Source organism: Taudactylus pleione, unplaced genomic scaffold (assembly GCF_031769625.1).
Source record: "Taudactylus pleione unplaced genomic scaffold, aTauple2 ptg000079l, whole genome shotgun sequence".
NCBI classification, from domain to species: Eukaryota; Metazoa; Chordata; class Amphibia; order Anura; family Myobatrachidae; genus Taudactylus; species Taudactylus pleione.
The window spans coordinates 5735827-5750261 of record NW_028284481.1 but is presented as its reverse complement, the minus strand read 5'-3'; the positions used below and the strand labels follow the sequence as shown (position 1 = coordinate 5750261).

At 47.3% G+C, this 14435-nt stretch overlaps 1 protein-coding gene across 1 annotated transcript in view; it reads left to right on the top strand.

The window, feature by feature from the left end:
• Positions 1-14435, top strand: part of CAPN13 (calpain 13) — a 229951-nt gene that overhangs the window by 159224 nt on the left and 56292 nt on the right. Inside the window, exons 20-23 of the mRNA XM_088467992.1 lie at positions 1284-1354; positions 4807-4875; positions 7811-7889; positions 9990-10106. Of these exons, the coding sequence (XP_088324118.1) occupies positions 1284-1354; positions 4807-4875; positions 7811-7889; positions 9990-10106 (336 nt within the window). The remainder of the gene's footprint in view (positions 1-1283; positions 1355-4806; positions 4876-7810; positions 7890-9989; positions 10107-14435) is intronic.

The following is a 14435-nucleotide window of genomic DNA, read 5'->3' as shown; positions in this document are numbered from 1 at the left end:
ACATTTTTAGCATCTACCCCCATCTCCTGGCTGCACTGATTCTGTAGTACAGGGTGATACTGTCTGGTGATCACATGTGGTTACCATGCAATAACCAATAAGAGGACTCTCCGCTTTCAAAAGAGGGTACCACTGAGGGGCCTATTCATCAAACGATAAATGGACCGGTAACCATGCGGAGGGAGGTTAATGTTGTCATCACACCCCTGGCATGGTGAGTCAAGCCCGACCCCTTGCAGGCCCCATCAGTTGCTACCAGTAAGGGAGACCCCCCCCCCTTTTGAACTCCTGCAGTGCTTAGGACAAGAACTTTTAATGTACATAATAAGCACAAGTTTCCCTCATCCCGAGTCCTGAAGGGTTTACATCAAAGTGGATTTTTTTTTCTACTAAGTAACACCAAGGGGGAGATTTATCAAACCGTGTAAACAGGAAAAGTGGAGGCATCGCCCATAGCAACCAATCAGCTTTGAGCTATAACATAACAGCATGTACTAGACCACAGGTTCTCAAACAGTGCATGTTTTCCAGGTCTCCTCATAGAATCACAAGTGAAATAATTATCTCGCCTGCGGATCTTTTAAAATGTGTCAGTGAGTAATAAATACACCTGTGCTCCAGCTGGGTGACCTGGAAAACGTGACCTGTGTAGGGTCCTGAGCACAGAGTTTGAGAACCACTGTACTAGACAGGAATGGGATCGAAATAGCGGCGGCTGTTCAGCTGTTGGTTCAAATCCCCACAGCGAAAGCCCGACCTGAAGAAATCCCGACTGGAGCTCGTAAGTAGTTTAACCCTCCCCTCTCCCCCCCCCCCCTCTAACCCTCCCTTAGTGGTGCCTAACCCTAAAACTCCTGGGGTGGTGAATAACCAGAAGTCCTCCTGGGGGTGCCTAAACCTAACCCCCCCTTCCCGCACCCTAAATCTAACCCTCCCGGGGGAGGCCTTGGTCATCCCTGGGTGGGCTGTGGGGGCTTTGGTCATCCCTGTGCTGTGGGGGGCCTGGGTCATCTCTGGTCTGTGGGGGGCTGGGTCATCCCTGGGCTGTCGGGGGCCTGGGTCATCCCTGGTCTGTGGGGGGCTGGGTCATTCTAGAGCTGTGGGGGCCTGGGTCATCTCTGGGCTGTCGGGGGCCTGGGTCATCCCTGGTCTGTGGGAGGCTGGGTCATCCCTGGGATGTGGGGGTCAGGGTAATGCAGCTACCTCAACAGAGTTGAAAATTGCTGTTAGATATTTTCTGTTTTCTACCATCAAGTCATTATTTTCGCCTCCTTCATTTTTAGATCAGACCTTCGCTGCTGGCCGGGAAGAGTTCACCTTGGACGCCTGCCGAGCGATACTAATGCTGATGGATGTATCTTTTTTAGCTGCCCTTCAAATGTTACTGGAGCTCATTAAAAGTCACTGGTAAATGCGATTCGGCCCTGCCCAGGAATTTGGCCACAGAGATTCATCTTCAGTGAATGAATTGGCGAATCGATCTGATTTGCCCAAATTTGCTAAATAAATATTGGAAAAAAAATAGCTAATCACAGTACATGGATGGTCAGAAGGCCAATTGTCAATTCTAAATTCTTGGGGGTATATTTACTAAACTGAGACTTTTTAGTAGTGGAGATGTTGCCCATAGCAACCAATCAAATTCTACATAACATTTAACTAGCACCTTCTAGAAGATAATAGCTAGAATCTGATTGGTTGCTATGGGCAACATCTCCACTTCTAAAAACTCTCACTTTAGTAAATTTACCACTAGGAATTGGGGGGGGGGGTCTGAATTTCAATTCAACAGTTTTGACTGGAATTTTGTCCATTTGGCACAAATAGAATTTCTGTATCTTGACTACATTGCAATTTATTTCATCATTTAGTTGTATGCTCACAAAGGGGTCTATTCACCGAGCCTTAGAGATAAAGGGCCTCATTCAGAGGCAGTCATAGGATGCAAGCGGTCGTTCTGAAACAGGGCGGCCGCTTGCATTCTGAACGGCCGCCTCCATGTCGGTCGTTAGGATGTTGGTTAACACCCACAGCTCTAACGACTGCTAAGGGTGATGGTCGCGATGGTCAAGACCATCGCAACCACCGGGGCTAACGACGAGACCCTAAGGTAGGGTCTCGTCAACCTTAAGCCCCAGGGAGCTTCCTGCTCTGTTTGAGCAGGAAGCTCCCCACTGACATCACTGATGATGTCAGTGGGGCCGCCCCCAAACGGCAAGCGTTCCGACAGGAACGCCTCCGTCTGGCCAGGCACGCCCCCAGCCCCCCAGCAAACGGAGCGAGCTGTCACTCAACATCGACAGCTCGCCCCGTCTGCTACGAGACCCCTAACGATGGATCACCCGTCGTTAGCCGAGTCTCGTGCATGCGCATGATGGAGCCGGCTCCGTCGTGCGCATGCGCACTGGAGAAACATCGACCCGGTTGCGAGCTCGTAGAGCTAACAACCGTGTCTGAATAAGCTCCAAAGTGGAGAGAGAAAAAGAAAAACTAGCAACCAGTCAGCTCCTAACTGTCATGTTACGGGCTGTGTTTGAAAAATGACAGTTAGGAGCTGTTTGGTTGGTACTTTATCTTTCTCCAGGACTTAGTACATCTCCACCATAAGGCCTGATTTTGGTCTGGCACAGCTGAAAGGAAGCGGATGTCCAATACCGTCCGGCAAATATTAGAACACTGCAGGAGGCGTCTCTAGGAAGCAGCAACAGTGAACCAAGTGCTGTGTCCGGTCATTGCAGTATTTTAGGAACACAGTAACGCTGCCACAGTAACAGGTGTTACATAAAAAAATAGCATTTTTACACCATCAAAAAAACTAAATGTCAAATTCTATAGACTGTTAGTCGGTGTGTCCCAATTACCGCGGCGAGGGGTGGATGATTCGGGGCAGTGTAGCAATTTGGAAGCACAAAGATTAACCCTGGAGTGCCTATGATGTGATCATGCCCTCATAATCACCTAGCCACACCTTTATTTTTTTTAGAAGCCCCTCACTGACAGTAACGAATACTCATTGCACCCTCTCTCCAGCTGCAAATGTTCTGGAGGATGCAGAAAGGGTTTGCTTCAAAGCCGGGTGCAAATCCAAACAGAAAACAAAAAAGGAGCAATTTGCACCTTGGTAAAACCATGTTGCACTGCAGGCGGGGCAGATTTATAATGTGCAGAGAGATATATAGTTGGGAAGGGCGTGTCCCGGGCTGGCTCTGACCAATTTGGTGCGAGAGAAAGATTTTAGCTGGGGCCCCTTTTATTGCTGCTGGAAGGTGGCCGGCTGCTCCTGGATGCTGAGGCCGGGGCAAACATAGGAATGACGAGGGGGGGTTTCCAAGTGTACAGTATGCGCACATGTTCTGCCACAATATCTATATTGTAATCGCCATATCAGAACAGTGATACTAGATTAATGTAAGTTCCAAAAACTCTTGCTACTTTCAATAAAGCATTTTTTTAAGAGTAAATGTAGTGGCGGAGCGCAATGTATAAACCATATGGCTCCATGCTGCCTTCTCAAAGGTACAGTTCTTCCTCTTTTAGCTGTTTCCCTCCCTCTGGGGCCTGTTCCACATCTGTAATGGGCCCATTAGACTTGCAGAAATGCTAGTTTCCACATGTTTTATGTAACGGGCGCATTCATTATTAGGGGCTCGTTATTAGATGGCCATGCCCAAGCCTGACCTCAGTCGGCCGGCTCCAAGGGCTAAGTAACGCTGCTCCTTCTGTAGCTGTGATACTGATCATTGGGACAGCTGCTTTTGCCAGTAATTACACTACATGCCAAAAAAATAGTTGCACCCCTTGTATTGCAGCATGGTTTGTTCCAGGTGCAATGGCTCCTTGTATTGGTTGGCTCTTAGCTCTGAATTAGGCCCAAAATGTAAAACTCTGCATTAATGAATAAATGAATAAAGTACGACCACTTACAGAATACCTGACACCGGGGGTGTATCTAGGGGTCCGGCCACCCCTGGCAAGTGCCATCCTGGCCAATAGGAAGATTCGCCCCTGCCTGACACTGATAGGGTAGCTGCATCCATCTCTACACGAAAATGACGCAGGGCCTGATTCAGAGATGGACGCTATTGCGATTCTCACGCAGATCGAGCATTTGTTAGTCATGGCGCATACGTATAACCCGGAATTCGCGGGAGGCTCACGATTTTTCGGGTAACCCCCCGCAGCCCCGGAAGGGTAGGCACTTCTCCCACATTCTGGCCACTTCCTAGTGAAGAGGGCAGAATGGGGAGAATTCCTGCAGCGATCGCAGGTCTCCGAGCAGGGGGCGTGGCTTAATGATTCAATTCCAAATTTATGTAATTTTGGCCCCGCCCCCTTTTAAAATTTTAGCCAATTGCAGCATTTTGCCGCCAGCAGGCGGGGCTTAATGAGGCAAATCATCAGGCCCTGCTCCCCCGTCGCCACCCTCATGCTTCTCCCAGGAAGAGAAAAAAAAAGGTAGGCAAGTATGCTCCCAAGGCTACAGCAGGTCAGACCTGCCTCAAGGCCAAGATGGCCATCGATGTTGCGGCGATGTTACCGATATTTACGCAGGTATGCATCGTCGCACGCAGGTAAGAAGGCAGAGTGGGTGTCCTTATGCTCGGGTGACCTTGGCAGACATTAGCATATTTTCGCTGCTGCGTTGCATGAGAAATCGTAGCTGCGATTACATTAGCGTCCATCTGTGAATCATGGCCACTGCTCATCGTAAGGTGTAAGTGGAGTTAGGGCGCCATCTAGCCGCAAGTCCCTTTCAGCACAACAGGATTGAAACTGAGAGTATACTGTACTTTACTAAACATCCAGCTTAATGCAAATGGAAGACTCAGCCTCTCCGAATTCGGCCGTCTGTGGAAACGCGTGAACATGTGTAAGGTAAAAGCAACTCTCTGTGTTTATTTGCGACAGACATGTTTCACTAGTAATGTTGCCCATCATGTCAGCACCTAAAAGTGCACCCGTCAGCTATCTATACACTGCAGTAATGTTTTGGGGTTGAAGCTAATTTTGAGGAATGCAGAGTGAAATTGATAAAGAACTGGTGACATCACTGAGGCACACGCAAAATCGCCGATAAATGACATTTCACAGCGCAAAAGGTCAATTTGCACAGGAGCCAAGTTCCAGCGACACTTTTGCCTCAACATTCCTCACAGCGGGCCTGATTCGAAAACAGCCGCGAATGTCGCCGCAGGTGCCGATTGGTACGCAGCAGCTGTGCAAAAATACGCAAATGCCGCAGCCGCCGGGAAGCAGCGTGGGCCACATGTCAGTGGATTGTCGGACTTATGAGAAACCCAGCGGCGTCACTTACTTTAGTGACACCCGCTGTGGTTGGTGGGGCTTCTCTCCCGTGTGAGGGGTGTGTGGTCTTGCTCTGTGAAGCCATGCCCCCTTATGTGCACCTCTTGGGGGCATGTCCACATGCCACGCCCCCTTATGTGTGCAAATCTTGGGTCACGCCCCTGTTCTCAGCACAGCCACACAGTGGGCTTACCCAGCACTCCAGCAGCTGCTGGGGGCAGCCCACACAGCCTGCCCCCTGCCTCTCTCTCTGCGTTGTGGCTGCTCAGTGACACCATACGATAGGGTGGCACCAAAAAAGCAACACAGCTCTGCTATTTTGGTGTCACCCGGTGTAGTGACGCCAGTGGATAAACCCTATGGACGCGCAGAACTGTAATGCTGGAGACATTTTTACTGTGCAAGGGATCGCAGTTGCAGGCAGGCACATGCCCCAAAAACGGTCATGTCACGTCTGTGTTTGACTCGCCACACCCCATTGCCAGTGTCAGTGACCCTGGCACATAGGCAAACGCAGGGGGGGTTTCCGTCTGCCTGGAAACCCCCCTCCCCAGCCCACAACATGACCACAATAGAAAGAGTAATATAATAGAATGTTACTAGTGCTGCATGTTCTTCACAGTATCACAAATGAAATAATTAGCACCACCTGTGAAACTTTTAACATGTATCAGTCAGTAATAAATATCCTGTGCACCAACTAGGAGATCTGGAAAACATTCACTGTTAGGGATGTGCTGCTATAGAGCCCAATATGTACATATATGTCCAGGGCAGTGCTAGGTTATTCTGCTTCTCCCCCAGGCTCTCGGACTTGCTCTAATACTCTGGAACGGTGTACACATCTAAAATAAAAACATCCAGCTCAGACAGGATGGCCCTACTGCCGCATTTAATGGCTTATTGTGATCACTGGTACTGTATATGCTGGAATTATTACATACAATATACTTTGTATAACGCATATTAAAGCTGGACCAGTGGTAATTATGCCCTATTCATGGACTGGCCCCCCATAACTCTAAAATCAAGCATTTGGAAACCCCCCTCTAGAAATCCTGCGTTTGCCACTGCTGGCACGTGCCACAACTCAAGGCTGTTTTTAGGGGATGGGAATCTGGGCTCCCAGCAATTCAGATGCTCTGGGATCACCTGCAAGAAATGTTTCCACCTGCAACGTGGGGCAAGAATTCCCCCTTTCATCCTGGGCAATAGAGGGAAGGGGGGTGGGGAGGGCTGGCATGCACAGGTTCTTGGGTGTTTTCTCAAACTTTTAGGTAAATATAATAAAAGAAAGTTGAGGAAAGAAACATTTAAACAACAATTGAATTAGTACATTTTAGCACAATATATATAGATGAAATAATGTGTGACAAAGAATCCTGTACACATCTGTATAGGGGCAGCCCTGAATAATTTGGTGCCCTAGGCAAGATTTTAGCTGCCCTCTCCCCCCTCCTATAATGGGGGGTATGGGCCTGGTCTCTGCATCACTTTTGCCAATACCCTGGTGGTCTACCGTGACCATTATAAATACAGGGTGTTCCATTGGGACCTTGACTCTGCCGGCTACTTCAATCTCACTTCATGGGAACAGTAAGGGGGCCAGTATAAGCTTGTTTGCGAGAGTCCCCTTGCTGTTAGAGCTTAGACGTCCTGGAGTCTTCTGTCTTCCTTCAGCCGGCTCTCCTGGGCTTCTGTCTTCCTTCAGCCGGCTCTCCTGGGCTTCTGTCTTCCTTCAGCCGGCTCTCCTGGGCTTCTGTCTTCCTTCAGCCGGCTCTCCTGGGCTTCTGTCTTCCTTCAGCCGGCTCTCCTGGGCTTCTGTCTTCCGACACCTCTGATCTTATTCCCACCGGGTTGCCCCTTCTGTGTGGTGCCTCCCACGCCTCTTTGGGAGCTCTTCTATGCTCCCCTACCACCATCATACTGACTTTGCACTAGCTAATAGGGATGGCCATCCACCATCGATGATTCATAATCATCGATGGTTTATGGCTGATGTCGAATGTTTTTCCCATTGATGGGGGAGAACCAGATGGTTTCCCTCCATCAATGCAAGGTGCCGGGACACGGAGCATAGCTCCTCCCACCGACACTCACGAAGCCACACCCCCCGGTTCTGATTGGCCCACGGGTCAAACAGTCATAGAACAGGGATGACCATTGGTTGGTGAAGCTATCGATGATCATCCATTGCATAGTTGGTTACCATCGATGGCCACTTTCGATTTTGTGATCGATGGTAACCATACTGATGGCCATCCCTACTAGCTAATAAAAGCAAGAATGAGTGGGTGGAGCTTTAACACGTTGAGCTGCGTTTAGGTTGCTCCTGATTGCCAAACCGTGAATGGTACCAAATTTGAAAACGCGCAGCGTATCCTCAGATTGTACAAGTTATTGAACAATACAATATTGCAGTTGTACATGTAACCACTTGGGGAGCTCTAATAACAACATAGACATGAAAAACATTTCATTCATGTGTACGGTTGAATATTTGCAGGACATTTTCCGGTCTATTGACGTGAACAACTCTGGGTTTATCGATGGATTTGGTTTAGAAAGGGCTGTCCATGAAGCTGGTATGTTCCCTAGTCTTTTTATTCTTATTTCTGTTACTGTAACATAGAACCTGTCACATAAAGCAGCATTGGTGCCCCCAAGGGTCCCTCTTCATTTCACAGTCTGAATATTGATCCCCAGAAAATGACAATTTATAAACACAGAAAAGTCCTGACCGCTAACAAAAAGCCTCAAACAAACCGTGTCCTGATCTTATAGCAACAATTACATTTAATTAGGCAATGTTAATTCACAAATGAATGTGTGAATATTAAAATGCCCCTAGGCACCAAGATATCATCAATGGGTTCAATTAGTGTGGCGTGAATTACACTGACGGTACATTTGCACCCCTGCCCACCTCCCCCACTGCCACTCAGCAAATTATAAAGAATCATATTATATTTGCATGAAAATAGGGACTGAGGGCCTGATTCAGAGCCGGACGCTATTTGCGGACGGTCGTTCCAAAAAAGGGGCCAGCTATTTAAATAGAGCGCTCGCTCATTGTGGTTTGTTGACGCCTCTATGTCTGAGCGAGCGAACGAAAAATGCGCTCGCTATTTTATAAAGACGCCCCTTTGCCGTTCGCATCACACGTCATCTCCGGTATTTATTAGATTAATCGAGTACATCGAAAGGTGTCTGAACTGCTCGCAGTACTTGTGGTAGGTTTTTCCTACCGCAATCACTGCGAGCAGTTCAGGCTAAAAGACAACCAAGTGACGTAGTCGATGACGCTCCTTTACTAATTATGCACTCCCATTAAACGCCATTTTTACCGTTAGGCACGCCTGCGTTCGGATCTCCACCCCCCCGTTTTCAAGCACCTTCCCCTGTTACCACCCACAAACAGTACATTCTGTCAATCAAATTAGCAGCCCCTCGCTGTTTTGCGAGCGCACGATTCCCGACTGCAATGACTGGCTTGCGCATGCACATTACGGCCCATATGCATGCGCAGTTGTGCGAACATCGCTCATAGCGAACAAGCGCCGCTTACGCGCGCCTCTGAATCAGGCCCTGAGTTGCGCACCTAGGGTCTGATTTTGAGGCAGAAGCACTATCGATGCCACACGCAATTGGCCGATGTCTGCATGCGATTGAGTCGCGAATGCAAATGTATCCCCTTGGTTACTGCAGGGAGACGCAGAACAATTTTGGGCGACAGAGTGTGGATTTTAGTGGTCGTTCCCAGGAAGTAACAGGAGGGTGGCTAGCCAGACGCTAGTGTGCCCACCCTAGAAGCTTAAATAGCTATTATTACCAACCAGACATGCAGTACAGTATGCCCCTTAAGTTCATTCAGCTATAAACATAACAGCCTTATGGACTTCATGCTTCCTAACTCATTGCACTTATAGACCAATTTTAACTGTTCAACCTAAACTCTTTGCAACTTGGCCTAGCAGCCGTTATGCTGCTTATCAGGGATGTGCAGTCACGGTGGGCAGGCGAGGCAAAGTATCATACTCCTGAGATTTGATATAAAAATTATTAGAATAATACAAAGAAGATATTTATAACTTATAAACATCTTCTTTGTTTATTGTAATAATTGTTAGAGTTAACACCAGCTTAGTGGAGCTCCATGGAACTGCAGGGAGATGAGAGATGAGGCAGGAACAGGACAGCCTCGCAACTATATAGTCAGACACTGCTTGCAGAGCTGGGGACGGGGCCACACCACAGGCAGAAAGCTGCACAGAAAGATAGCTAATAGAGGCATGCCTCTGATTATGGTGGGAGGGTGCCTTGAACACTGATGGACAGCTTGGATGTGTCATGTGACCAGGAAGTATACTGCAGTGTTTAGAGATTGGAGCTCAGTCAGCAGCAGCAAGAGAAGAAACAGTGATACAGGTATGAAAATCAATAGACACTGAAGCTTAGTGTAGTGAGTGGAGAGTTACAGTAAGTAGGAGGTGGGACGGGCTCCCAGCACTCAGACCCATCTCCATGTGTGCCTCCCCAGCTATTGATATCACCCCCATTATGCTGCTTATGGTGGATAATTCTCTTTAGAAGTCATCTTTGCACAATTGTGAAATCTCAGCTTTAAATGCAAATCTGAAATCTTCCTACAAGAGTCATTAATTGTATCTTGTTTTGTTGCACAGGGCTCGTGGTCAGTGACGCCGTACTTAATATTATGCTTCTGAGATATGCCAATTATGTACAGAAGTTCTCCTTTGCCGGCTTTGTGTGTTGCATGATTCGGCTGGAAACTGTGACCAGTAAGTGGAATAATGATACAATAAAAAAATAATAATTAAACCATCACTGATGAGAGGGCGTAGAGATGGGAGTTAGGAACGTGAGAACATCAGATAGACTTTGGGGAACAAGTGCTATTTCAGGGAACATATGAAGCAGTGCAGGCTGGTAGACAGTCTGATACAGAGGCGTATTTATAATCGGTGCAGGGTGTGCGGTTCACACGGGCCCCCTTGGGCGTTAATACGCCCCTGGTCTGATAGGATGGGGAGAGTGAGGTGGGGAAGAGTGGGGGAGAAATCTTGGAAGCAGGAGTGGGAGGAGGTAGTCAGCACGGAAGCAAGGCAACAGTCAGAGGAAGAGCGGGCAGAGCGAAGGGGAGAGGGGGCTGAGATGAGGACAGAGGCATAGGAAGGAGAGGAGTGATAAATGTAAGAGGGGAGAAAGACCAAAGAGAAGAGGAGGCACTAGGACAATAAGGTCAGTCTTAGATATGTTGAGTTTACGAAAGAGCTGGGACATCCATGGAGACAGTTGGATATAAGAGAGAGGGTGGTGAGGCTAGAGGTCAGAGGAAGAGTGGTAGATTTGAGTATCATCATCATAAAGTTGTTAATGTAGACCAAAGGAGCTGACGAGTTCCCCAGGAGAGGAGGGTTAGATAGGAGAGAAGAGGACAAAGCACAGAGAAAAAGAAAATACACAAATCGGGGCGCTATACAACTAAAGGGAATTGTTATCTAGGTGTATAGGCAACACCGTGAATATAAAGGGGGACAATGCAAAGAGACAATTATAGGCCTCAGGTGATTGCCGCTACCAACAGAGGAGCTGACCCTCTTAGAAACAACCAATACAATACAGATAGGAGCGCTATCTCTAGAGGCCTGAATGTATGACTTGTTAATAGATAATAAATCCACTATGGGAAGAATTGGCAAGGAATATCAAGAATGGAGAGTCCCAAAAAAAATTGATTCAAATAAAATGGCGTGCCTAATTATGCGAACGGCATTTTATGGGAGTGCATACGGTTTATGGGAGTGCATAATTAACAAAGTAGCATCATGGCACATTTGACATGGGAGGTTTTTACACTGACATGATCGTAGAGCTTAAGAGAGGGTATGGTCAACCTTAAGCTCTACGACCAGTTTCGATGGTTCCCGATGGTCTCGATTAATCCCTATATGCCCGGAGATGACGTGCAATGCGTACGAGAAGGGGGCGTATTTTTTTGAATTCCAACCGCTTTCTCCCCTTGGTCGGCCAGCTACCGATCTGAACTTAGGGACGCAACTTGCGAGGGAATCATTTGAATATCCGGCCCCTTTTCCCGTACGACCATGTGGCAGCTTCGACCGACTCTGAATGAGGTCCTTTGTCCCTGTACTCCACAATAGATCCCAGCTTTGGGACTATCATCTATTTGTATTATTAAAAGGAGACTATACCAGCGGTGCTCATTTGGGAAATCAACATTTCTTGCAATTTACTCATTATTAAAACTGTGCTTTAGGATTGAGACTTGATACTAATTCCCTTCTCTGGGTGCTCACATGGATATATAATGAACTAACTCAGCTGCTGATTTTTATCAGACTATATACAAGATGGGAGGATTTCAATTCCATTCATCCCACCTATATAGGACATTATTGTTACGGACTGGCAACATTGTTGCACATTATTGGAGATTTGATACTCTAGTCATCAATCACGGCAGTTTCCAGAATAGGGTTTACAGGTTTATCCTAGGATCATTGATCCAATGCTTTTGCCATCATTTGGCTACATCAATTATTTTATTTATTTATGTTCAAGGAAATGAAATTGAACAGACTTTTGGAAGATGAGTTGTTCCAAGAGCTTGGAGGAAAATAGGGAGAGAGAAGGGCAGTAATTAGAAAGGGAGACAAGATTGAGAATGGGAGAGACGACATCATGTTTAAAGGAGACGGGGATAGTGTCATTGGAAAGATAGAGAGGTCCAACAGGTGAGCAAGGAGGGAGCAAACACAGAGAGAGTGTGTGTGGGAATGGGGTCACGGGGGCTGGCGGAGGGGGAAGAGGATGGGAGGAGGGAGTGGGTTTTGTCACCAGCGGTGAGGGGAGAAAGATGAAAAAGCAGGCTAGCCAGAATTAGAAGGAGGGGCGGAGAAGGATTTATAGATAAAATATTCTGATAGGTAGCTGCGATCTTTGGAGGAAAACTAAGTAACAAAGATAAGGGCCATGAGGGAGGAGCCAGGAGGCATAGGAGGTAATTGAAGGAAGTGAAGATGTGACTGGGGTCGAGGAACGATATGAGAGGTTTGAAATAAGACTGTTTGGAGAGAGAAAGAGCAAAGCTGTAGGAGCAGAGACTGAAGTGAAGGGAGTCAGAGAGTGAACAAGATTTTCTCCAGTGCTGTTCCAAAGTGTCAGAGCATCTTTGGAGATAGCAGGTCAGTCTAGAGTGCCAGGATTGGGGAGTGGATGGCTGGTTGGAGAAATGACATGGGCAGGAAACGGTGGGGATGGGTGACAGGAGAGAGTCAAGTGTTGCAGAAAAATAGTCAGTGTCAAGGGCATCAAGGTTGTGATGAGTGAGGGCTGTCTTGGGAGAAGGGGGTAGTGAATCAAGAATGTGATGGACAGATTGAGGATGGTGGAGTTGGATAAGCCAGTGAGAAAACAGAGTGTGGTCTCTGGAATGAGAAGGAAGAAGATCCATTGGGGAAGGTTCAGGGAGGCAGAGAAGGAGAGAACTTTGGAAGCAGCAGAATCTGTGGCAGAGGCCAGTTTGTCACACACAGACATGGCATTCCTCAAAGCACAGGAGAGAGAAGAGTGAAAGGGGGAAAGGGTGGTGAGGTCAGCCATATTACTAGCACACAGGGCATGGTCAAGGTGAGTGGAATTGGAAGAGTGGGTATTGGACTAGAGCTAGAATGGACTAGAGCGAGGAGATGGGGTGACTGGATGAGGCAGTGGAGCAGCCGGAGGGAGCAAAGGGTGGAACAGAGGAGAGAATGGAGGTTGAAGAGAAGAGGAGGGAAGATGGAACAGGACAGATAGGAAACAAGGACAATTTAGGGGAAAGGAGGGTAGAGAAGGGGAGGAGCCACAGAAGATCCAGATGATGGAAGAGAGGAGAAAGTAGAATGGCGGTTCAATGACGTGAATGGGGGTGAAATGGAGTGGGGACATAGAAATGTGAATGAAGGAGGTGAGGCTCATCATCCCGCCATGTACTGTAGTGTGACCAGCATTATAGCACTGTACTTTGTCCATCATACTATACTCATCACCCCTCCATGTACTGTACGACCAACATTATAGCACTGTACTTTGTCCATCATAATATGCTCATAACCCTACCATGCACTGTACTGTGACCAGCATTATAGCACCGTACTTTGTCCATCATACTATGCTCATAACCCTACCATGTACTGTACTGTGACCAGCATTATAGCACTGTGCTTTGTCCATCATACTATGTACATCACCCTGCCATGTACTGTACTGTGTGACCAACATTATAGCACTTTACTTTGTCCATCATACTATGCTTATCACCCTGCCATGTACTGTACTGTGCCCAGTATTATATCACTGTACTTTGTCCATCATACTATGCTCAACACCCTGCCATGTACTGTACTGTGACCAGCATTATAGCACTGTACTTTGTCCATCATACTATGCTCAACACCCTGCCATGTACTGTACTGTGACCAGCATTATAGCACTTTACTTTGTCCATCATACTATACTCATCACCCCATCATGTACTGTGACCAGCATTATAGCACTGTACTTTGTCCATCCTACTATGCTCATAACCCTACCATGTACTGTACTGTGACCAGCATTATAGCACCGTACTTTGTCCATCATACTATGCTCATAACCCTACCATGTATTGTACTGTGACCAGCATTATAGCACTGTGCTTTGTCCATCATACTATGTTCATCACCCCACCATGTACTGTACTGTGAGCAGCATTATAGCACTGTGCTTTGTCCATCATACTATGCTCATCACCCCGCCATGTACTATACTGTGACGAGCATTATAGCACTGTACTTTGTCCATCATACTATGGTCATCACCCGCCATGAACTGTACTGTGCCAAGTATTATATCACTGTACTTTGTCCATCATACTATGCTCATCACCCTGCCATATACTATACTGTGACCAGCATTATAGCACTGTACTTTGTCCATCATACTATGCTCAACACCCTGCCATGTACTGTACTGTGACCAGCATTATAGCACTTTACTTTGTCCATCATACTATACTCATCACCCCATCATGTACTGTGACCAGCATTATAGCACTGTGCTTTGTC